This window comes from Bufo bufo, chromosome 2 (assembly GCF_905171765.1).
Source record: "Bufo bufo chromosome 2, aBufBuf1.1, whole genome shotgun sequence".
Taxonomy (NCBI): domain Eukaryota; kingdom Metazoa; phylum Chordata; class Amphibia; order Anura; family Bufonidae; genus Bufo; species Bufo bufo.
This window is the reverse complement of record NC_053390.1, coordinates 540047875-540073796: the sequence shown is the minus strand read 5'-3', so window position 1 is coordinate 540073796 and position 25922 is coordinate 540047875. Positions and strand designations below refer to the sequence as shown.

General features: G+C 48.0%; 1 protein-coding gene across 1 annotated transcript in view; it reads right to left on the bottom strand.

Moving 5' to 3' along the window:
- Positions 1 to 25922, bottom strand: part of DNAH6 (dynein axonemal heavy chain 6) — a 381291-nt gene that overhangs the window by 161152 nt on the left and 194217 nt on the right. Inside the window, exons 55-56 of the mRNA XM_040418030.1 lie at positions 13503 to 13706; positions 4460 to 4585 (exon numbers count right to left, since the gene is read on the bottom strand). Of these exons, the coding sequence (XP_040273964.1) occupies positions 4460 to 4585; positions 13503 to 13706 (330 nt within the window). The remainder of the gene's footprint in view (positions 1 to 4459; positions 4586 to 13502; positions 13707 to 25922) is intronic.

Sequence of the window (25922 nt, the reverse complement as noted above, 5' to 3'; positions counted from 1 at the left end):
TCCAGAGTCCTAGGAGAAGCCTATTACTCTTCAGCTAGTCTGTCCCCACACAGCAGAAGTTACCAGATAAGTGCAGAAGCTAATCCTGCCACAGTTAGAGCTACCAAGCAGACGTTTATCCTGCAAGCTCCACATTTAAAGCAAAAGTACTCATTCCTGTCATTTATTGCTAAAACCTGCTGGGACCAAGAGACCAAAGCTGTATACTGTTTGGATGCAAGTTACCTCAAGTAAAGCAACATTTTAACTTCATCTAAAGGTCTGGACATCATTTATTTTGCAAAGTTCCTCTATTACTCCTACTATCACTACACAGTCCGGCCGTACCCAGGTAGGAGACACCGTGACACAACTACCACAAAACTATAGAGACATTATAGGCCATTACACCACTCTAGCATTCCTAATCTGGGACATGCGTTATAACACCTCGGAAGGGCCCTGGGATAGTACCCTGCGCACGCTGCAATTGGCGTCATAACAAATACAGAATATTATCTACCCGTACCTGGCCACTGCAGATCCGCAATTTGCGGACTGCAAAACACGGCACGTTCATGTGCAAGAGGCCTAATTCTTAAGGGGAAAACTTAGGATCAGATTCTCAAAATCAAACCCATCACAAACCCCCACATATATATTTGATTACATCTTGGACTTCTTGCTACTTTTGCTTTCATGTTCCCATTTGTTATATGGGTTTCAGAACTCTTGCTGTAATTTTACTTAGTACATTTTAAAGGGTTTTCTGAGAGTTTTTTTTTACTTGGTATCTTAACGGTAGGTGTCCAAAACCCAGGACCCCATTCGATCAACTGTGGACCAGATGAAGAGGCTGTGATGCTCTGGTGAGCTCTGCGACTTCTTTCTAGGCCTATGATGTCACGTTCATCAGTCACATGGCCTAGGCACAACTCAGCCCCATTGAAGTGAATAGGGCTGAGCTGCGATACAGAGCACAGCTGCTATACAATGTACGGCGCTGGGCTTGGTAAGCAGAGAAAGCCGTGGCACCACTGAGAGTGCCAGTGTCTTCTCAAATAGCTGATCAGTGGGCGACCAATCAGACACTGATGACCTATCAAGAGGATAGGTCATCAGTAAAAAACTCAGAAAAACCCTTTAAGAAATATTATTGTGTCCAGTGCCACAAGATACACAAAGTGGAAAAGCAGATACCACATATTTGCCATGCATAAGCTCTGCCTTAAAATGCCCAACCAGACTACCCCTGGTTACACTGAAAGAAAGTTTAGACTAGCACATCCAAAGTCACAGGTGCACATCCTTAAAGCTAACATGGAGAGAGCCAACAAAATATGTATGGCAGCATACATAAAGAACCTACTATACATGGTACATCTACCAACGTCAAGGTGACTTCTGCAGATGGCTACCTGACACTAACAGAACTGCTTCTCCTGGTCCCAACCTAAGCCTACAATGTTCAGGGCGGTATAGGAACCAGCTATATTTATACTCTGCTTAGAAGCCCTGGGCAAATTGGCGGGGAATGCTGGTTACAGACATACTGCTTTAATAGCAGCCATGATACCCCTATAAACAGCCAAAGTGCTCAAACAAGAGCCAAGATAACACCAAAAACAGCCATCTAGTATGACCCCAATATCAGTAACAATACCCCATAACATCCCAGCCCCCACCATAAAACCATTGGGCAAAACTACTGCTAACATTTCACTTCCTCAAATGCGAGTTGTGCTCCTTTTGGACAGACTCCAAGCTCTGTGTGACATTTTCCTGTTTTGTTGGGAGGTCTCCATTTATTTGGACAATCCTGTAGCATAGCCAACTTTTAGAAAGCTTAGTTACAACTCCTTTTTAAGACGCCACATTGATTGTCATCAGCAACGAGATCCGGTAACTAATAAACAGCTGAACACACTTTTTGTCCTAGCATCTTGGCGTATTATATTCTCTTACAGCTCACATTGTGGTAGGGTGGGTTTACACCATCTCACCACTAGTCTTGTTCGCAGAACTGTGCATTTATAGGAGCTCTTCATATGGATTCATGTGCATAAAAAAGATTTCCTGCCATGCCCCTATATAAACTACTCCCAGAAAAAAGTCCACTCCCATTTCTGCCATGACCCACTGCTCAACTATCACCCTAGAAATGGCTCTCCCAGGTTGACATCTCTGAGACAGTAGATCCTACAAAAGCTTCATGCTGGAAAAAACTAAAAAAACTAAACAATACATCAATAAATCTACAGATTCTGCAGTCTTTGACGGAATAATCTTCAGATTAATGGATATAAGGCTTACACAAATACATACTGCACAGAGGAGCTGTACCAATAACAGCTCGCCTGTAAAAAGAATAATTACTACAGTCAATGTGAATGATGTATGGGTTTCTTTGGCCAACCAATAACACAAAATGAGGCAATTTATAAAAGTTAACAATACGATGTCAAGAATAAAGGCTAATTTAAAAGAATATGCAAAGACAAAGCACTGCCTACTAACTGAAATTAAGAGGATCCCCTGGAGATTCACCCATCTATTACCAATTCTGTCCAGTAAGGTATGCTTATTAACAAGGGATTTTATAAGTAAGTAACAGATACAGTACATTTAGTTACAGCATTTGGTGCTATTCATTTTAATTACATTGAGTTCTTGCTAAGCTTTGATTTACTGCATTTAATGGCAAAAGAAAATCAATCAATACTATGAAAGACATACACAGCTTTTCCGGGTATTCTATTTCCATTACTTGTGTATGGGCAAAACAGATAGGTGTGCTAAAATTAAAGGGGTTATCCCACGAATAATATTCCACAGTTTTCAAACCAGCACCTGGATTTGAATACTTTTGTAATTGCATGTAATTAAAAATGTATTATAGCTGCTGAGTTATTCAATGAAATCTATCTGTATAGCGCCACCTGCTGTTTGCTCTTTATCTAATTTCTCTGCCCTGCTCACTGAGATGAAAGCACATGCTCAGTTCAATTCTTCAACAAATACTAGCTGCAGCAGAGAGGGCATGCCACCTGAGAAAAGAAATGTTCCTAAGAAGCCAGCTTGAGATAAATCTAACAGAACAATTTGAGCAATGAATCTGGAGATCTATGGACCCATGTGAGGTGCAGGGTTGGTTACAGCATTGTTAGAAAGATGTCATGTACTAGATTATGCACGATTTTCATTTTTTACATTAATCATAGGATAACCACTTTAATAACACATAAAGTAAAAAGTTTTTTTTCCCCCTTCTATACTGACAGCAAAATGTCAAACCAGCTTTAAAGGGGTTCTCCGGGATTTTCATATTGATGGCCTATCCTTGGGACTGCAAGCACCCCCACGATCAGCTGTTTGAGGAAACTGCAGTGGTCACCGGACCTTTGGTGAGCGGAAGAGCCTCCTCGCAGCTTACCAAACACACCACCATACATTGTATAGCGGCTGTGCTTGGTATTGGAGCTCAGCCCCATTCACTTCAATGGAACCAAGTTGTGTCTAGACCATGTGCTCGATGAACATAATGTCACATGGCCTAAGAAGAGGCCTAACTGCTTAAGAAACACCATGGCGAATTCATACAGCTGATCGGTATTGGTACTGGGATAGCTTATCAATATCAAAATCCCAGAGAACTCCTTTAAACTGAACAAGTATTAGGCCTTCTTAAAGGTGCTTTCAAGGAATACACATCGGTAGTCTTTTGATTTGTGATTAGTGGGGATCTGACTCCCAGGTAACTCCCCAATCAGTAGAACAATGGGGGTGCACCTGCCAGAGCAATGTGATCTCTTCAATGCTTTTCAAAAACCCATCCATAAATGTGGCAGTGCCTAGTAGTGAAGCTTAGCCCCGTTCCCTCATATCAATGTGCATTCCTAGAAAACCCCTTTGGCCTACAGCGACAACAAAGCATAGTAAAGCTAGTCTCCACAGTTTTCTAGAATTTTTTATATATTGAAGGCATAAAAAGCAGATGCAAAAATTAATTTATAGTACTTAAAAATCCTAATAGTGACCAGCAGGTAGGAATATTATAACAGTTTACAATTTTGTGCTACAAATTTTTCTCATAGCTTAGATTTAAAAAAGACTTTTGTGACTTTCCCTCTTTCTTTTAATTGATCTGACCCCCATTCTGGAGATACAGCCCCCATTAGTTATGGGGCTCTATACACCAAATGACTGTGGTCTGCAACTACGTCTCTTCTCTGGAGGTTACCTTCTGCATCACTCCACTGTCCATTATGAATAGAATTTGATAATATTTGTCCAGTATTCTCTTGAATGGGGATTAAATACACCTCCAAACACAGACTGTGGACAAACTTGGCATTTTTTCAAAAAATATAAGACCCTTTTATGAAATCCTGGACAACTTCTTTAACAATGGACAGGTAGATTACTTCGAACTAAGCCAGATAAAACTTAAGATTTAAGAACTTAAGATGAAAGTACTTACTTCTTCTAATAGAACAGGCAGACCAAGCCTGATTGCATTCTCCAAAGTCCGAAGGAATCCAGCATCTGTCAGCTTAATGATTTTCAAGCCATTCTTGGTTTCTTTATTTCTTATCCATCGGTTGGCCTAACATAAACATTTGGTCATTATGGAGTAGTTACTGGTGACAATGGTCTTTTTGCTATACAAAATGTATGTTGCTCATTTCTTGCACCCTTCTGAATTCAAACTGGATACACAAAAATTTGCTTTTTTACAATAGTAAGAAAGAATAAACATTACTATGACTGTTTTATTCAGATTCCTAGTGACATGGGTCTCAGATACAGCCATATAGTCTTACTGGAATAAATGGTCAGAAAGTATGCCCAAGTATCTCCAGTTTTTCACTGATTTGCCCGCTTTGGAGCTTCATCTCCCTCAAGGGTATATGTAGGAGTTAGTGAATTCCTTCAGTTATTTTTGTATAAGGAAATCAAGGAATTTACAGGATTATGCAGATCACAATATAAAACAATTAATATCTCATATTAAGGAATAGGTTACAAACTTAGGGGGTCATTAAGACCGGCATTTTAGACACCAGTCTTATTAACCCCTGTGGGTGAATCCGCCGAAGTTATAAAGAGGTGCCGGCCTCTACATAACTTTGGCGTATCCTTTTCCAGTCTAAATGTAAACCAGATTCCTTGCTGGCTTAGATTTAGACCATTTTCTATAACTAAAACAGGTGTAAAAAATGATGAATGAGATGGGCCTGCTGGCCCGTCCCCTTCCCCGTCCACTTTTTTAGACCTGCCGTGAGTGGGGAATAGTTGCAGATTGCAGCGCAAATGACCTTTGCGCTGCAATCTGCACCAGAAACGTGCCTAAATTTCCCCCTTAGAACAAGCTTGTTATTTAGAGTTTCTAAAATTGCCTTGGTGAAGATGCTAATGCTGGTATAACTGGTGAACTTGTCACAAAATATATGCAAATCACTGGCAGTTGCTATGGAATATGTTATCGCTTGACTTTAACCCTTTAAGGATGGGTCAATTTTTATAATTTTTTGTTTCTCCATTCAAATAGCTGTATGAGGATTTGTTTTTTGCTGGATTATTGTGGTGGGATTGGGGAAAAAAACAAACACACTTCTGCCATAGTTTTATGGGTTTATTTTTTACGGTGTTCCCTATGCAGTACAACTGACCTGTACCTTCATTCTCCAGGCAGTACAATTACAGCAATAGCACATTTGTATAGCTTCTTTCTTGTTTTATTATTTTAAAAAAAAAACTGATTTTTTTTCTTTGCATTGCCATATTCTGACCACCATAAAAATAAATTATATTTATGAGCTGTGTAAGGGCTCATTTTTTGTAGTGTGATCTGTAATTTTTATTGATACCATTTTAAAGTGTGTATAACTTTTTCACCACTTTTTTTTTTAAAGGTGAAAAGATGAAATCGGTATAATGAGGCTCCCGGGACTTCCAGGCCTGGCTACAACCCACAATGTAGGCAGGTTGCCCCTGCACAGTTCGACAGCCAAGGACACTGTGATCCAAGAAGTGCCAGAAGCCTAATTACACTGCAGAGACAGCGCTGGTCTGGTAGGGACATCATTATCAATTTGATAGTTGTAAGCCACATGAAGAGTGGCACATTATTTAAAAAATAAATGGCAGATCAACTCCAGTAATTGGTGGGGTGAGAGAAGATTGCAAGAAGTAGAGATTCTGATTAGATGAAACTTTGCAACCACTTGGATTGATAATAAGATCTTTTTTTCACTAATATTGTGGTTGTGCTGCCTCTTTTATTTTTAGACGAGTTCTTGAGCCAAGTTCCCTGTGATGTTGCACCCCTTAACTGTTACTCTGGTGCAGCTATCTATATTTTTCAACAGTTAAGCCTCATGAACATGTAACCGTGGATCTTTAAAATATGGATATCGGCCACGTGATTCCTGCAATTTCCTCGGTCCCCATCATAGAAAAGCCTATTCTTGTCCACAAAACGTACAAGAATAGGAAATATTCTATAATTTGCAGGACAGCATATGGATGACATTCATGTGCTGTCCATGTTTTTTATGGACCCATAAAAATGAATAGGTTTGTGTGTGATCTGCAAAAAATGCAGATCACACTCTGACCCAGAATAATATGGTCATGTCCATGAAGGCTTATATATAGAGAGATTTTATCTTGCAATTACCATTCCAAGCTCAGTTCATTATTTTGTGCCATTGGTGTTCAATCCATTTGCTATTCTTGGAATGGAAGAGACCGGTAAACAATGCTCTGCTTAGATTTAAACTTTAGTTTTAATTCAAGAACTGAGAGGTTCTTTCAGAAAAGGCTTTCTCACTTAAACTTGCAAGAAGATGCATTTTGAGTATCTGTTTTTGATGGTTGCTTTTCTTTTTTCTCTCTTTCCCTTTTTTACCACTCATTTGGGGTTGGTGTTTATTTGTAGGGGTTGTTTTCATTGTCAATGTCATTTTGATAAGAATTGTCAGCACTCTCCAAAGAAACAGCTTACTGTAGAAATTCACTTTATTATATTTGTGGTCAAGGCTAAATACGAAACTTGGGCAGCGTGCCTGCCTGGAACCTAACCGGCTGAGGTGTGCCTGGAGCCGGGTATGAGAGTAGCCTAAAAGGGGGCTACCCTAAGGAGGACCCTTGAAATGAAGGGAATGGGTGGGTGGGACCAAGAACCGGAACGCCCACTGTGATGAGGTAAGTGGGGGTTTAAATAGGCTCAAGCCCCTCCCACAAATGCAGGCTGAATCTCAGCCTTACCAACTTGTGGTCAAGGCTAAATACGAAACTTGGGCAGCGTGCCTGCCTGGAACCTAACCGGCTGAGGTGTGCCTGGAGCCGGGTATGAGAGTAGCCTAAAAGGGGGCAAAATGACAACAAAATAGTTAAGGTGTAAGACTTTATTACCTTATAACACCAAAGACCGAAATGCCTGCGAAATCTCCACCTGCGGGTTAGGTATGTATCTGGTGAAGCAAGACGAACGCCATCTCCCCATTTTTCGGATGACGTGGGCGGGGACCCCCTGCCGGGAAGCCGCGGAGGCTGCCCCAATGCGGAAGGAATGACCGGATATTGCTCCTGAGTCCAACCCTAAGCCAGCAGCCACCGTGCGGATGTGGCTGATGAATTGCGCCGTGGTGAGAGCTCCCTTCAGATGGGGTAGCAGAGGGCTGTGAGGTGGCGCATCCCGGAGGGTGAGGATGAGCTGGTCAAATACCTGTAACGGGCACCATTCATTACTAGTGGGAAAAAACTGGACCTCCACCGGGGGGCCTGTTTGACTGGTTTTGGAGATAATTATCTTCAGCGCGTAATGGTCAACCACCCTCACCAGCTGTTCTCGGTGCAAGCTGCACCGTCCCGCCGTGCTGCACGTGAACTCGCCTGGCCTAAGGAAGCCGTAAAAAGCTAAGTACATGGCGGCTTTGATGATTAAGCTGGAAAAGGGCCCAAAAGGAGCACCATCCAGGGCTGAAGATAATTTCCGGAACATCTCTCCCGTGACGCCCTGCCTGCGGGACGAGGGATTGGACCCACCCTTCTGGACCCCTCGTAAGGTGGCCTTGACTGCATGCGCAGAAAAAATGGATCCGCCCCCTGGGTTGCGGAGCATGGTGTGGTGTTGGACGCCTGCTAGGTACAACTTAATGGTGTTGTAGGAGAGGTGTAACTGGTGGTGGCAATGGGCGATGAAGGCCATGATGTAAGGAATGTCCGCCAGGCCCGCCTGCGGGTGCAGACGTGAAAACTCCTGGAAGGTTTTCAGGCCTGAAAGGTAGTTCCTGGCCGTGTTTGGGGCAAGGGACTGCTGCGCCAGGTCCCTTGCTGACGAGACGAGCAAGCCTAGTCCATTGACAGGGAACTGAAAGGCGGGGTGGGATATCTGCGTGGCTCGGCCTCCGGCATGACCTGGAAGAAAAGTTCAAAATTAAACCTAGACAGTGCGTCGGCTGCTACATTCCTCTCCCCCGGGATGTGGCTACAATGCACATGGAAGTTATGTGACAGGGCCAGCCAAACCAGCTGGCGCAACAGCGCCATGATCTTGTGGGACTTGGCCCTGCCCTTGGCCAAGATGTCGACCAAGGCCTGGTTATCTGTCACAAACATCACCGGCAAGTTAGCCCAGAGGTGGCCCCATGCCTGAGCAGCTGCCACGATGGGGTATAATTCCAACAGAGAGGAGGTGCGGATGGATTCAGCCTCCTCTAAGATGGTACTGGGCCAACGATCCGCTAGCCACTGGGAACCCCAAATGGCAGCGTAGCCGCAAGATGCAGCTGCGTCTGAAAAAATGGTCGGGTAGGAGGAAGACCAAGGTGACACAAAAAAGGAGACGCCGTTCCATCGGGACAGGAACAACTCCCACATGGCCAGGTCTGCCATGGCCTGGCCGTCCAAACGGATGATGCTGTCCTGTTCGGGTGCTGAGGGAAGAAGCTGGAGCAGCCTTGACACAAAGGTTCTTCCCTGGGGCATAATCCTGGAGGCAAAGTTGAGCCGCCCCAGAAGAGACTGCAACTCGACTCTAGTGAGGCATCCCGTGGCTGCCGCATGGGAAATGACCTCCCGACACTGAGTGAGTTTCTCCTCCGGTAGGCTGGCTTGCAACAGAACCGAATCCAGGACGATGCCCAAGAATGAGACCCTCGTGGCAGGACCCTCAGTCTTTGACTCCGCGATCGGAACAGCCAGACTGGCGAACAATCCGAGGAGGATGGTGAGTATGCTGGACCCGCCCTGCGGATCCTCGACAACCAGAAAATCGTCGAGGTAGTGGATGACCGACCGGAGGCCTCCGTGATGGATCAGGATCCAATGCAGCGCCTTGGCCAGCTGGTCGAATAACCACGGGCTACTCTTGGATCCAAACGTGAGCCTGTTGGCGAAAAAATACTGGCCGGCCCACTCAATGCCGTAGAATTGCCATAACTGCGGCAGGATGGGCAGGAGTTTAAATGCATCCGCAATGTCAACCTTTGCCAGCCAAGCGCCCCTACCATGTGACAGGATGGCCTGGATGGCGTCGTCCACCGAGGAATAACGCATGGAAAATTCCTCTGAGGGAATCAGAGAATTAAGGCTTGGAATACCGGACACATGAGGGGCGGACAGATCATAAATTAATCTTTTTTTATTAGTGTTCTTTTTTGCCACTAAGCCGATGGGGTTAATGCGCCATGAGGAAAACGGGATGCGTGGGAACGGGCCTATGAGGAACCCCTTGGAAACTTCCGACTGGAGCAACTCGCTAGTTGCTGGAGGGTCCAGGGTGGCGGACAGCAGATTCCTGCCCTGCCAGGGCACCTGCGGCAGGGTGATGAGCCCTGTGTGGAACCCCTGGCGGAAGCCTGCCAACAGGAACGCCACGAAGTCTTGATCGTGGTGATCGTGAAGGAGTGCCGCCAAGAGGTCCACGTTGATGTCCGCTAGTCAGGAACCCTTGGAAGATTTCTTTGGGCAGGCGGACCGTGGGTGGGCCCTGAAGCACAGGGAGCAGACGTGGAGTGACCTGCAGCTGGCATATGAGCACCCCCCTGAATTAAAGTTATTACAGACCTGGCTCTTCCCCAGGTAGACAATAGGTCTGCCGAGCTTATCTGTGGAGGGGTTGGACGGAAATGATCCGGAGGTCCCCGGGATGGCCCTGTCCTGAGGCGGGTGCGCAGCATTGGGGCACCACTCTGAGGAGTGGAAAATCGACTGACACGCCGCACAGTTGGGAGCCCTGAGGCCAGCGAAGTGACGGCAGAAGAGCTCGGTGTCAATCAAGGACCAGCTGGTGACATACTGGAACTGGGCCAGAGCTGCCGCCGCCTTAGCTGCAAAGGAACGGTGGTAGTCATAGAAGGCCGACCCACCATACTTGTGCCCTAGGTCAGTGACCAGGTACAAATAGCTGTCAAGCTCCTCTCTTCTCTCCGGCTGTGCGGTGCAGACGATGTCCCTGAAGAGGCTGAAGGCCAGGACAAATTCCGGAATGGACAACTTGCGGTTGAGCCGCGAATCCTTGGCCCGAAGGACCACCGACACATCTCCACAGTTGATGACCCGGTTCTCGGGAACATCTTGAGCGGCAATGAGGATTGATGCCAGATTGACATCTTTCCCCGCCAGGATGTCTCTCTTAAGGTTATCAGGAATGAAGTGAGAGGGGGACACATGTGGAATGGGTCTTGGCGTACCTGTAGCCAGCCAGCCTGATGTAGAGGGAGTCATCAGCGGAACGGGAGCCGGGGGTACAACGGGTGGCCGGGATTCGAGCTCCGAAACCCTTGCCCGCACATCCGCCACCGAGTCCACCAAGGAATTCAGGGTCGCCTGTAGCTGCACCAGGGACAAATGGATGGCCGACGCCTCTGGCTGCACTGTTGTGGTGCTGGGGCTGGTCATGAGCAGTTTGTATAGCTCTGCCTTTCTTGCGGTGGCCGGATGTGGAATGCCTCTTCGGTTCAACTCGGCCAATAGTTTTGGGATGGTCCAACTCCGAAGGGATGAGGGACCCGCTTGGCTTGACACGATTGAGCCGGAGATGGAAAGGCCGTCCTCCATGTCCGAGGCTCGAGACATGGCAGAGCAGCTAAACAAAATACAAGGCATAACAAAATAAAAGAGAAAAAAAAAAAAAAAAAACAACAAAAAAAAAAAAAAAAAAAAGAGGGTGACGATGTACTGGAATTTGGATTGGTGCACGACAGAGAGACACGTACCGGTAACGGAATTCACGAGACGGCTCAGTCGAACCTGGCCTAACCGAACAGACGAAGACAATTAACGCGTGGTTATGACTTGACTGGGACCAAGGTGGTGCCAGTGCGAACTTACCTGAACAGGACCGAAAGGAACGGAGAACTGGGAACAAACTTCTGTAAATAAAGCACAGGCAAAAAAAAAAAAAAAAAAACATTTGAAAGTGCAGAGGACACGGGTGCCCACCAACCTGCGGGACCAGGCGAACTGGCCAGGCTGGGGCTCACCCTAAGGCCAAGTGACCATCCGAGCGCATCGGATCGAACACCTGACCGAAAAGAGAGCCGCCTGAGCGTACCAGGCGGTTTGACAGGAGAGAAGGCGCGTAGCCATGAAATAGAGGCTGCGCGTAGCAGCGGCCCGCGAAGGGCAGTGGTAAGCCATAAACCTAGGAGTTACGGAAAGCAAGAATGACCCGGGGAGAAGCCGAGGACGGCCCCTTTGGAAGACTTGAAAGCCGAAGGACAGGTGCGTGAACCCGTGTGATAGACAAGAAAAAACATGAAGACCTGGGCGTACCAGGAGTGAACCGAGCCCCGGGCGTACCAGGGAAGGAGGAGGTGCCACCAACCGCGACCGGACACCTGACTGTGATTGGCCGACAATGACTTGGCAACAAGACAAAACCCGGTGGCCTGGGCGAAACCAGGAAGACCAGACACCCTGGCCGTAACCAGGTGCCCGAGGTGGGGTGGAGCCAGATCGGTCCTACGTGGGACACCTATCCTTGTCCAAACAGGGAAAATTAAATGTTTTTTTTTTTTTTTTTTTTTTTTTTTTTTAAAAGGGGGTTAGTCGGTGTCGACTATATGGCGGGTTTGTGCCGCAAATACTTATATATTAATGTTTTTTTTTTTTTTTAAGTCTATGCGGACTATATGGCGGGTTTTTACAACGTACTTATTATCATTCCCCCTTTTTTATATATTTTTTTTTTTTTTTTTTTTTTTTTTTTTTACAAACGTACTTATTTTCATTCGCCCTTTTTTTTTTTTTTTTTTTTTTTTTTTTCAGACTATGCGGCGGTTTTACCGCACACACTTTACACCAATTACTTGTTTTATTTTTTTATTTTTATTTTTTTAATTATGAATTCTTCATTTTACTACTTCCTCCTTACTTCCCCCCCATCCCCCCCGTCCGGCCTGGCTGCCCGTGAGCCCGCACCCCGCGTGGAACGCAAGCTGACATTGCAGCCAGGGAGACCGGGCAGGGGGCGGGTGACGTCACTGAAACGCCGGAAGAGGAGTGCGTTCCAGGCTGGAACGCACGCCTATGTGCACCGGCTTCCATGCCGCACCGAGGTGCAGCCTCGTTCAGGAACCCAACCCCCCCCCCCTCCCCGATGATCGGGTAGCTGTTGGCCGGCGTCGTTTCATCCCTGCTGCCGCCGGAAGCAAGCGGAGCGGGCGGGGACCGGAACCAGGAAGTGCGTGCGTTCCACCCTGGAACGCACGCCTTCTTGCGCCGTGCCGGGAACGAGGTGAGCCGGCCAGACCAGGGAAAAACCTCCCCCCCCTTTTTCCGGCATGATGAGCCGGCCGGCTGCCGGGTGCGCTTCCTGACGCCATACCGCCAGGAAACACAGAGAGACGAGCGGAGGAAGAGGGGACCTGGAAGCCCGTGCGCTCCACGCTGGAACGCACCGGCAGCATGAGGTGGAGGGAGGGTGCCAGACCGCCGCAGTCCTTGCCCTGCGAAAGAGCCCCCCCCCCCCCTACTTACCACCAGGAGACACGAACTCTGCAAGAGGCGACCGTAGGTACCAGGAACACACGAACACTAGCCAGTGAATAACCAAGAACCGGAACGCCCACTGTGATGAGGTAAGTGGGGGTTTAAATAGGCTCAAGCCCCTCCCACAAATGCAGGCTGAATCTCAGCCTTACCAACTTATAGAAGACAGGGTCGCATAATTAAAATATGGTCCAACTCTAAAAAGCCATCTGACAGTTATTAAAATAGTTCTAAAGCTGGTGATATATTTGAGATAGTGACAGCTGTTTCTTTATATACCCATAAACATGTGTGCTCACTTTGGCAGAATAAGCATATTTATTGCAATAGTTCTTGTGGATATGCTGGTGTAGACCGTCTTAGAGCCAATACTCTATGCAGATGAACTCACCTCCAGAAGGATGAAGACAGTGCCACTTATAGGTTACTACCCTGTAAGCCAATGGTTGGCCCATTAAATAACCCAATCTGAAACTTCTTAGTACTTATCTCCCATGAAAACAAAAGTTTACATATAGTACCTGATCTTGTGGGTCGATCATTAAGGGCCAGCGTCTTCCACGAGTCACAAGGATACCATTTTCAGTTGAGACATGATCTCGAGGTAAGCCATCTGTATTCCACTGGCGAATTTCATAGGCATCACCCAAGAGGTTTATAAGGCTGAAATTTGGACTTATAGGAACTTCAAGTTCTTGGCACTTTTTAATCCAACAGTCTATAAGCTTGATGAAAGAATAAAAAAAATAAGGTATATATATATATATATATATATATATATATATATATACACATACATACATACATATATACACACACACACGTATGTGCTGCTTATGACATTATACACTTGAACAATCGTGCTATTGTTATGTACAATAGTGCTGACTCAGATAATACTACACTGTACATCAGATAATACTATGTTATTCTGACACAGATCCCACTAGATTCAAGTTAAGGAGATGGCCCAAGTTCATTTTAAATTTCGCCCCTTGCTTCCTAATACTTCAGAGTTTATGTCACTAATACCTGTATAAATGTATTCCGCCCCACAGATATAGCTGTTATATATCGCTTTCCTCAAATACCACTGAGACGGTCTGTCCAACTCTCACCGTCACGGGTTCCCCTTTTCATTATCCGGACCCCAATTAAGCCATACAGGCGGACTAGTATAACCCCACCTCCCCCCCCCCCCCCCCCCCACACACACACACACACACACACACACACACATGAGCCGAGGCTTGATGCTGGGTAAACCAAGTCTATCTTTATTGGCACACACGCATCCAATTATATAGTGTACAGAACACCTCGCCCATAGCCTGGGAGATGATTGAGTTACAAACTAAGCCAACCCCCAACTTCCCCAGGACAGAACAATACAGTATTATCAAGACTGCCTTATCCTAAAGTCATTAGCCTACCACTGCACCCTGTGGCAAACGTGTTTTGATATTCAGTTGCTGTAGGTTATGTCCTGCATTGGAGCCTTGTAATATAGTACGCACAAGCGTCATTGGAAAGAACAGGGAGCATTGTCACATGTCCTGCTGATGTCAAGACACATCTCACTGCTCGAGGGCATGATGGGACAGAAGACACATGACAAACTTTTGGCCTGGCCCTCCTTTTGTCCAAAAACTGTCATGCTGTATATAGCTGAAGACGTGATTGGCTGCAGTGGTCACGTGACATATACCTACACATCACCACTACAGCCTTGTATCCAACCAGACTAGTGGTGGGGAGAACGAGGTAGGTGATAAATGTGAGTATATAATCATTTTTTATTTTAACGTATTAGGTGGCATGAGCCGAATGTACAGTATAATTAACTTAGACAACTCTTTTTAACACCTACTCTGTCCTATCGGTGCTCTCTCTAGCCTTGCTCCAAATGTGAACAAGCAGCATTGCACAGAAGCTGCAACTGTTAGGCCCCTTGCAGACGAGCGTGTCCGGATTATGTCCGGATTCCTTGCGGATGCGTTCAGTGAAAACTTGATTTCGCAAACAAAGGCAAAGGCATTCAGTTTTGTTTGCGATCGTGTTCAGTTGTTCAGCTTTTATCGCGCGGGTGCAATGCCATGTACTGCGTTTTGCACGCATGTGATAAAAAACGGAATGTTTACAGACAACATCTCTTAGCAACCATCTGTGAAAATTGCATCACATCCGCACTTGCTTGCAGATGCGATGCGACTTTCATGCAGCCTCATTCACTTTCATGGGGCCATGAAAATCGCAGAATATAGAACATGCTGCAATTTTCATGCAACGCAAAAGTGATGCGTGAAAACCACCGCTCATGTACACAGACCCATTTAAATGAATGGGTCCGGATTCCGTGTGGGCGCAATGCGTTTGCATCATGCATTGCACCCGCGCGGAATTCTCGCTCGTGTGAAAGGGGCCTTTGGTATGTGCAGAGTGTATGAAGGGGAGAGGTTGCAGTAATTAAGTGGGTTGTGCGGTGTACTTAGAGAGATATCAAGAACGGATCGAGGATAATTTTGAGAACAATAATTCTAAAGTTACGTGGAAGGGGATCAGGATAGTAACTAGTCATATAGGTAGAAGTGTATAGATAAGCGCATACCTCACACTTCCAGATACTCTGAATAGCTTTTTTGCCCATTTTGACTCTAATGTTGGCAAGGAGAAACCAGACGCATTCGCCAAGATATTATTTATTGATTTGAGTTCTGCTTTTAATAGCAACCAACATGATAGTAAAGTTTGCAAACGACAATACTGTAATAGGCAGAATTACAAAGAATGATGATACTGTAGGTACTACAGATGAGCGAATCGAAGTTGACAAAGTGGAATTCGATCCGAATTTCAGGAAAAATTTGATTCGCACCGAATCCGAATTTCCTGACGCTTCGTGGTAACAAATAGCATTTTTTCATATAATGGCTGCTGCACATGTTAGGACATGGAGCAAAGAACTCTGGGAACAATGCCATGCATGCAGCCAATCAGCAGCAGCCAGCCAGCCCCTGTGATGTCACAGCTCTATAAATAGCCTCAGCCATCTTAGATTCAGCCATTTTCCAGTGTACTTAGTGAAGGGAGAGACGTTAGCAGGCGCTAGGGAAAGTGCTAGGAAAGACTTGAAAACTTATTTTGCTGAATAGAAGTTCAGGGAAAGATGTAGGGAAAGGATACAGAGAAATTATTCCACAGTATGGAAGCAGAACACGGTGCAATCCTATTACACCTTGCTGCACTGACTGGGGATCCAAATTGCCATTATACAGCTCTGTAATTCCAGCAAACAGTCCTTGTTATTGGGGCACAAGTGCTGTGTGATACAGCCATTAACAGGGTTTATTACTAGGAAATATTTGTATGTCTTATTAGCCCTTGTGCGGTGCAGTTATATGTTCTAAAGCCTTTTTTGGCGTGTATAAGTAGAAAAAAATGTTTGCCGTTCAGCTGTGCAGTTATACTGTATGTTCTAAAGCAGGGATGCACAACCTGCGGCCCGGGGGCCACATGTGGCCCTTGATACGATTCTATGTAGCCCCCAACCATCTGGTAACAAACATGTATGTCTATGTCTTGTGGCTGCTCACATGTATTTTTCAGGTATTTCTCCCATTTGATGGAAGTCCTGGAAATGTATCTAGACATTAATGGTGTATACTGCATGTTCAATATACCATAAATATAGTATTTCTGTTGTTAATACCCCTTTAAATGTTATTTTCGGCCCTGGACGTTGGTTCAGTCTGACAATGTGGACCCCACCCAGAAAACATTGTGAACCCCTGCTCTAAAGCCTATTTTGGGGTGTATTAGTGGGGAAAAAAAGGGGCTTATTAGCTGTTGTGTGGTGAAGTGAGAAAATTACCGCCTTTTTTGGGGTGTATTAGTGGAAAACAAAAAGTATTATTTGCCGAGCAGCAGTGCAGTTATATGTTCTAAAGCCTTTTTTAGGGTGCATTAGTGGAAAAAAGGGGGCTCATTAGCCGCTGTGTGGTGAATTGAGAAAATTACCGCCTTTTTTGGGGTGTATTAGTGGAAAAAATAAGGGCTTATTTGTCATTCAGCGGTGCAGTTATATGTTCTAAAGTCTTTTTTGGGGTGTATTAGTGGGGAAAAAAAGGTATTATTCGCCGTTTAGCTGTGCAGTTACATGTTTTAAAGCCTTTTTTGGGGTGTATTAGTGGAAAGAAATAAGGGCTTATTTGCCGTTCAGCGGTGCAGCTATATGTTCTAAAGCCTTTTTTGGTGTGTATAAGTGGAAAAAAACAAGGACTTATTTGCCGTTGTGTGGTGAAGTGAGAAAATTACAGCCTTTTTTGGCGTGTATTAATTTCCTTTTTATTTATTTGATCTAACAATATGTCAGACAGAGAAGTGACAGGCCCTGCACAGGGAATGGGCAGAGGCCTAAAGGTTTCTGGCGCAGGCACAGGTCACAGCAGAGTAAGGGGGCATGGCAGCAAGAGTCACTTTGAGAGGCCTGAGCTCCTGGTGTCATCTAGCGGTCATGTGTGGACCAGCAACCCAGTGGTTCTTGAATGGTTGACTCGGTCATCCACTTCATCCCAAGTGACATCATACACCCCCAGCCAAGAGTCGGTGAGTTCGTCAGACACAACCCTTAGTTGGCATGGCCCGGGAGCAGGCCCTGTGCCCTCATCTGTCCTCAACCTGGCTCTGTCCTTTTCTGTTCCCTCAGAAAGAGAAGTATTATATGCTGTGAGCTCAGCTCCACTATAAAGCGAGGACGAGCTACTAGAGGACAGTCAGCAGCTACTGCCCAGCCAAGATCTGGAGGAGACATCCGCCACTTCCTCTGGTAGGCGGGCAAGTAGAGATGGGGAGAGTGGCGTGGGAGCTGGTGTTGCGAGTGGTCAGGCTCCTGGCTCAGAGACCGTTGTGGAGGACATAAGTGACATACAGACAGTACTCGATGATGATGTAGCCGATCGAAATTGGGAGCCGGGTGACGATTGGGCTTCATCATTATCGGGAAAAGAGGGTGGCAGCTTGCGCGTGAGGCAACGGCGGAGCCAGGAAGTCGGTACCGTGACCGGGAGTCAGTAGGGTGGCAGCAGTGGGAGGTCGGGAGCAAAATGTGCCCGGGGTAGACCACCCACTTCACATGAGCCTACCTGCCCGGAAAGTAGTGGTGCAGCAGTTCACGGAGGCAGCAGCGGTAGCAGTCAGTCAGTGCGAAGTTTTGGGGGTAAAATCACCTACTCGGCAGTGTGGCAGTATTTTGTTAAGCCGCCGGAGGTGAACATGGCCATTTGCCGAATCTGTGGGCAGAAGATGAAACGTGGCCAGGGTGCCAATGTTGCCACCACGGCCCTGCGTCAACATATGCAGCGTCACCATAAAGTAGCCTGGGAGAACCGTGGCTCCAATGTGGTGGTCTAGCCTGGCACAGCAACTGCTGCATCTCCCAGTGGCATGCACCCAATTACAGGCAGTCAAGGCTCCACCACCTCAGCCGAAGGGAGCTGTCTGTCCTTCCCATCATCTACCGGTCCTGATGCTCCTGCTCCTCGTCCTTCTACTCCTGGTCAGTCATTCCATCAGAAATCAATCACCGAAGGGATTTCCAAGAGCCAACAGTATACGTGCACTCATCCAACAGCGCAAAAGCTGAACATGTTCCTGGCCAAGTTACTGCAGTCTCTCCCTTTCCAAGTGGTGAACTCTGCACCTTTCAGAGAACTGATGGCTTGTGCACGGTGGTGTCACGCTGTTCTAAACCTAGTTTGCCGGGGCGAACTGAGTCACACAGGGGAGTAACTGCTCCGCGTCCTTCACCAAGAAATCGAATCATGGCTTTCTCCGCAACAACTCAAAATCGGAACCATGGTGACCGACAACAGGAAGAACATGGAATTCCAATGGGTGGAAATGTCGCATATCAGCCTATGTTGGGGGATGCCATTCTGCCGCTGCAGCTCAAGCAGGGTGTGCTTTGCGGTGTGCAAGTGGCTGAAGTGCATGCAAAGTTTCCTGGCCATTTTTAGGATGTCTTGCAGATGGGTGGAAGACTTCAGGAAACGCTTGACATCCAGATTGAACGCATGGCTCATCCCTCCTTGACGCAGCACCGACACCGTTGTCGGTCACCTTTGTTACAATTTTGAGTTGTCGCAGAGAAAGCCAGGATTCGATTTCTTGATGAAGGACGCGGAGCAGTTCCTCCCCTGTGTGACTCAGTTCGCCCAGGCAAACTAGGTGCAGAACAGCGTAACACTGCCGTGTTGGACTGACTATACGAACAGGAAAGGCCATAAACGATTTCTTGATGATCCAAGCGGATAGGAGAACTCCCCTGTGCAACTTCAATTTCAGCCATTGGCAGCTCATGCATGACACCTGCCATTTGCTCAGGCCCTTTGAGGATGCCACGTTACATGTCAGTCGCCAGGACTACGGGATGAACAACGTCATTTCACTGCTTCATATCCTGGAACAGATGCTGGTAAATCTGGCTGGTCAGGGGACTGGAAACGTGGTGCCTACATCCCACGGCTACATGAGCCCTGTGAGGGCTGAACTGGAGGAGGAGGAGGAGGACATTGGAGCACAAGCAATATGTAGCAAAATGGGTGGTTTTTCTACACAGGTGACAGGAGAGGAGGAGCAGGAGCAGCCGGAGGAGCAAGAGGGAGATGAGGAAGACGAGGCAGATGACCCAGGCACACCGTGGCAGTATGCAGTGGAGATGGAGGTAGGGAGTCACTCCAAGTCACTTGCGCAAATGGCCCGCTGCATGCTCACTTGTTCGGGTAGTGACAGCCGAATTGTCACCATTCGGCAGAGGGATAACTTCTGGCTCTCCACCTTGTTGGACACTCGCTACGGGTCCAAAATGGGGGCCTTTTTTTACACCCGCTGAGAGGGAGGACAAACTGAACTACTATAGAGACATCTTATGTAGTTAGTTGATCACTGCCTATCTGCGCCATCGTCCATCCTCTCGCTGGTCTGATCAGGGAGGCCCTCTGCGCTCTCGTTCCACTGCCATGGCTGCTGTGGCAGTACCATCTCCATCAGCAGCAGCTTGAGTCTAGAGTCGATGATAATCAGCTTTCTTAACCCACCTAGTGAAGAAACTACTCACCAGCAGAAGCAGCTAGACCTGGAGCAGAACCTGAACCAGCAGGTGGTGGCATACTTGGACAGCACCCTGCCACCCCACATTGAAGATCCGCTGGACTACTGGGCAGCCAAACTGGATTTGTGGCCGCAACTAGCAGAGTTTGCCCTGAAAAAGCCGCCCTGCCTTGCCAGTAATGTGGCATCAGAGTGGGTGTTTAGTGCGGCGGGGGCCATAGTTACCCCAAGGAGAACCCGCCTGTCCACCCAAAATGTGGAGAGACTGACCTCTGTCAAGATGAATCAGGCGTGGATCAGCCAGGATTTCCACCAACCAATGCCTGATCATATTAGATCAGTGATGCCCAACCTGCGGCCCGCAAAGCCATGTCATGCGGACTGCGCAGTGACCGGACTTTATCAGCGCAGGGAGCGCTGCGAACGGCACAGGCAGCAAAGCGATTCTGCCTGTGCCTGCAATCTCCCCGCCCAGCGCCGCCTCCTAGCTAATTTATTCACTGCACTTTCCTCTGTGAAATTGAAGAGAAGCTCCGTAATCTCGCACAGGCGCACTGTCAGAGTCATCGAAGTGCGCATGCACCGTCTTCCTGACCTCTGCCAGTGCGCCTGTGCGAGATTACAGCGCTTCTGCACAGGCAAGTGCAGTGAATAAATTAGCTAGGAAGCGGCTCTGGGTGGGGGGGAATATCTGTGGATGACACTGAGGGGGGGGGGGAAATATCTGTGGATGACACTGAGGGGGGGGGAATATCTGTGGATGACACTGAGGGGGGGGGATTATCTGTGGATGACACTGAGGGGGGGATATCTGTGGATGACACTGAGGGGGGGGGATTATCTGTGGATGACACTGAGGGGGGGGATATCTGTGGATGACACTGAGGGGGGATATCTGTGGATGACACTGAGGGGGGGGATATCTGTGGATGACACTGAGGGGGGGATATCTGTGGATGACACTGAGGGGGGGGTGTATCTGTGGATGACACTGAGGGGGGTGTATCTGTGGATGACACTGAGGGGGGTGTATCTGTGGATGACACTGAGGGGGGGGGGTGTATCTGTGGATGACACTGAGGGGGGGGTCTGTGGATGACACTGAGGGGGGATCTGTGGATGACACTGAGGGGGGGATCTGTGGATGACACTGAGGGGGGGATCTGTGGATGACACTGAGGGGGGATATCTGTGGATGACACTGAGGGGGGGGGATCTGTGGATGACACTGAGGGGGGGGATCTGTGGATGACACTGAGGGGGGGATCTGTGGATGACACTGAGGGGGGATCTGTGGATGACACTGAGGGGGGGGATCTGTGGATGACACTGAGGGGGGGGGATCTGTGGATGACACTGAGGGGGGGGATCTGTGGATGACACTGAGGGGGGGGATCTGTGGATGACACTGAGGGGGGGGGGGTCTGTGGATGACACTCAGGGGGGGGATCTGTGGATGACACTGAGGGGGGGGGGGATCTGTGGATGACACATCTCCCCTTTTCCAAACAGACTAACAGGGTATCTGACCTTCTGCCAGTCAGTGCCCTTGTTAGTCCAGCAGCCCACCCACAAAATAGAAACAGCAGTACAGCCCACCCACAATAAATGGTTACTACACTTGAGCAAGGGATAAACTTGTCCATGTCCAGGTGCCTCACCACGGCTGTGTGGGGGATTGGTAGACTGCCTTGGTGGGTTGCTGAGTGGGCAGAGACCAGCGGTACTCTGCCCTGGTGCCAGTGCTACTACGGAAGTAGCCTGGTTGGAGCCTGGTTGTTGGAGGGGGGAGACCGACTGTCTCCCCTTTAGATAAACCACCATGCTGCTGTGGGGGGAGACCGACTGTCTCCCCTTTGGCTAAGTAGCCCTGTTGCTGGGGGACAGGACTGACTGTCCCTACCCCCTGTGCTGTGAGTGCAGAGACCACGGTCCCATCTGCACGGTTGTGGGGCTTACTGTCTCCCCCGGGTGCGTTAAACTGCCGCTGGGGGATGGAGACTGGGCTCCCAATTCCCTGTACATCACACGGCCGCTGGGGAATGGAGACTGGGCTCCCAATTCCCTGCATATCACACTGCCGCTGGGGAATGGAGACTGGGCTCCCAATTCCCTGCATATCACACTGCCGCTGGGGAATGGAGACTGGGATCCCAATTCCCTGTACATCACACGGCCACTGGGGAATGGAGACTGGTCTCCCAACTCCCTGTACATCACACGGCCGCTGGGGAATGGAGACTGGGCTCCCAATTCCCTGCATATCACATTGCCGCTGGGGGACAGGACCGACTGTCTCTGCCCCCTGTAACTCAGCCTGCCACTGGGGAATGGAGACTGGGCTCCCAATTCCCTGCAGGACTGGTGGAGAGACCTCGGTCCCATCTCCACCGGCCACCTGGGGTTCTTCCCAGTAAACCTCCACAATATCCTCCCAGCTGAAGGGCTCTGGACCTGGGTCTGTCATCTTGCTGTCCTGCTGAGCCTTCCCAATGGAGTGGAAGAGATCTCGGTAGTCCTGCTCCAGTTCCCACTCCAGGGTTGCTAAGTGAGCCAGGTCTTTCTCTACCTCATGGGGTCATCCCAATCCTGCCTAGCCTCCCTCTCATAGAAAATGTCCTGAAGTCTGGACTGTACAGGGCTCCCGAAGTCAGGCTCTGCAAAGGACTCCCATAACAAGCCAGGACCATCAAACTCCTCTCCCTCTGGCTTGTCATGCTCAGCTGTCCAGGGTATATACTGGGCCATATACCACCAGAGCGCCTGGTAGGCATCCTCCAGCCATAGCTCCTGCCATACCCGGTGCTCTAGTTCCTTCACCCATTCCTCCAGTGGCTGCTCTCCCAGGAAGGGCATCCGCAGGGCCACTTGCTTCTGCAATCGCTGCTCTTCACTGGGGAGACTCTCGCCTCGCTAGTATTGTACATTATCCAGGGCCTGGTACCAGATGCCTTTCCTTAATGCATCCCGGCCATCCAGGTCTTCCTCATCGTATGCCACTGCTGGTTCCATCCTGCTGCTGTCAGGGACGCTGTACTGGGACATGCGTTGCCCTCAAATTGTAATTCCAGGGAATGATGTTTCTTTGTAGCTGTCCTTCTGGGCTGTGAGAACGATCCCGCCGCTTGCCACCAATTGTAATGGCATACAAGGCAATGCTCCAAACTCCCGAACGGAACCTCACGAATAGCTGCTAGCAGACGAATAGGAAACGCACCCAAGGGGCTTACACTCCTAGCAATCAGTCTCTAACAGCATACAGTGAATCCCCCCAAGAACGAGACGAGGCTCCATGTTGAGGGTCAAGCAGTGGTCACCCAGAGCTGTGCATTTTATTGATCTTATATAACATTGGTACACATCAGTACCACCCACAGGGTTTTGTAAAAACAACCAATAACCACATACAATACAGTAAAACACTCCCACACAAAATCCTCCCCTCTGCCTGTGATATAATTATGGTACAATGGGTTGATGTAATTATCACAGGCAGGAGAATACACAATGTCCTCTGTCCTGGAGACAACCGAGGAGTAAGTCAATTATCTCTCAGGACAAAGGGAAATCGCCAATACACATGTGGAGACAATAGGACAGACATCACCACTCAAACATACAATGTCCCACCCTTTACAGTACACAGACATTTAACATATCCCAAAATGACACGAATTAGACCAGGGGTTCAAAATTTAGTAAAAGTCCTTTGTGTCTTATCGTCCAATTTCGTTACTGAACTTGGATTATAAAATCCTGACTAGGATATTAGCCAACAGACTCAATAAGGCGATAACCTCGGTGATTCACTCTGATCAATCAGGATTTATGCCGGGAAGATCCACTTCGGATAATATTAGGAGAACTCAGGTGGTTGCGCAAATAGGCTCTGCTGGGAAGGAAAGGTGGGCCTTGGCCTCTCTGGACACGGCCAAAGCTTTTGACTCCCTGGAGTGGCCCTTCTTGATAGCTGTGTTAAGGAGCTTTGGATTCGCCCCCAAGTTTGCTAAGTGGATCACTATACTCTATAATAACCCCTCTGCAAGTATTCAGCTCAATGGCTCTCACTCCGAAAAGATCTCTCTGCATAGGGGCACCAGGCAGGGCTGCCCGCTTTCACCTCTTTTGTTTGCAATTGCGATAGAACACCTGGCAATCAGAATCAGGCAGGACCCAGTGTACACAGGGGTATCAATGGGCTGTAGGGAGGAGAGAATAGGACTGTACGCGGATGACCTGATACTATTTATGTCTAGCCCGGAGGTGTCCCTGCCAAGGGCGATTGAGGTAGTCGCGTTGTTTGGACGTTATTCCGGTCTCCACATAAACTGGGGTAAATCCGCCATCATGCCTCTGTGGGATCACGACTGGACGAATTACCATCATAACCTGCCGGTAGTGGATAGATTCAAGTATCTTGGGGTGATGATCACTAGAGCACCACAGCTTGCCTATGATCTGAATGTCGAGCCCCTGGAAACTCTTTTTAGGGATAAAATGAAAACTTGGGAGTCCCTCCCATTGTCTGTTATGGGCAGGCTGAACCTGGTGAAAATGGTTCCGTTACCTAAAGGTTTATATGTATTGTCTCACGCCTGTACACCGATTCCTCAGAGCTTCTTTAAACGCATACATTCCTTGGTCACTGCTTTTGTCTGGGGGAAGGCTAGAAGGAAGCTCTCGCTCCCGGTCCTTCAGAGATCGAAGTTGCAAGGTGGCGCTGCCCTGCCTGATTTCTTCCTTTATTTTATCGCCGGTCAGCTGAGATTTCTGAGGAGCTGGGTTACTGAGACCTCAAGGCCCAATGCGGAATATTATCTGCATGAATATATGCAGGTCTCGACTTTATGGCCTGTGTTGGAAGGGATGGGACGCCTACAAAAAGCTACTCTCCCGCTGCACAAGCTAGCCCATCAGACATGGCAGGCTTCCAAGCTGAATGCATATAAAGATTTACCTTGCGATATCCCTATCTGGGATAACTGTATGTTTCCTCACCTGTTGGGATTAGAGGGGGCAGGGGAATGGAGAAGACATGGGATTCAAGCGCTGGGGGACTTATATGAGGATAGCAAGCTACTCGCATTCTCGCAAATTCGGGACAGGTTCCTAGTACCAAGCACCCTGTTTTATAGGTACCTTCAGCTGCGACATGCACTTCAGACCCAATTTAGAGGCGGTGGTAGAGGTATATCCAAGTATCCCATAATCGGCATACTGAGGTCTCAAGGCCCTAGGGGGATAGTGTCGGCCCTTTATACCCACCTGCTAGACTGCCGTATGCTGGTGACCCCGCTGGCTGTAGAGGATAGATGGAAGGGGCTTATTCCCTCCTTGACCAATGAGGAATGGGAGGAGGCTTTATTGGCACCTACTAGAGTATCTCCCTCTATTAACAATAGGATGACGCAGCTCTTCATTTTGCACTACAGCTATTTAACCCCTACCAGGCTTCACAAGATGGGCAGGATGGACAGCTCCAGGTGTCACAGGTGCAGTGTGGAGGGTGCAGACTTTTGGCACCTGATGTGGGACTGTTCATACATCCGGCAGTATTGGGTATCCGTACTGGAGACTCTCGGGGCCCTGGTGCCTCCAACACTGCAGCTGTGTCCCAAAATGTGCATCCTGGGTATAGTAGACGAAGAATCTTGGTCACACTATCATAAGATCTTCCTGGAAAGAACACTGTTTTTGGCCAGAAAGGCAATCGCCCTGCGCTGGATGGGGGACATTCTCCCCTCTAGGGGTCAATGGCTTTCCCTAGTGAATGCTACGGTATCTATGGAGAATATGGTCTACAAGCATAGGGGATGCCCGCAGAAGTTTGATAG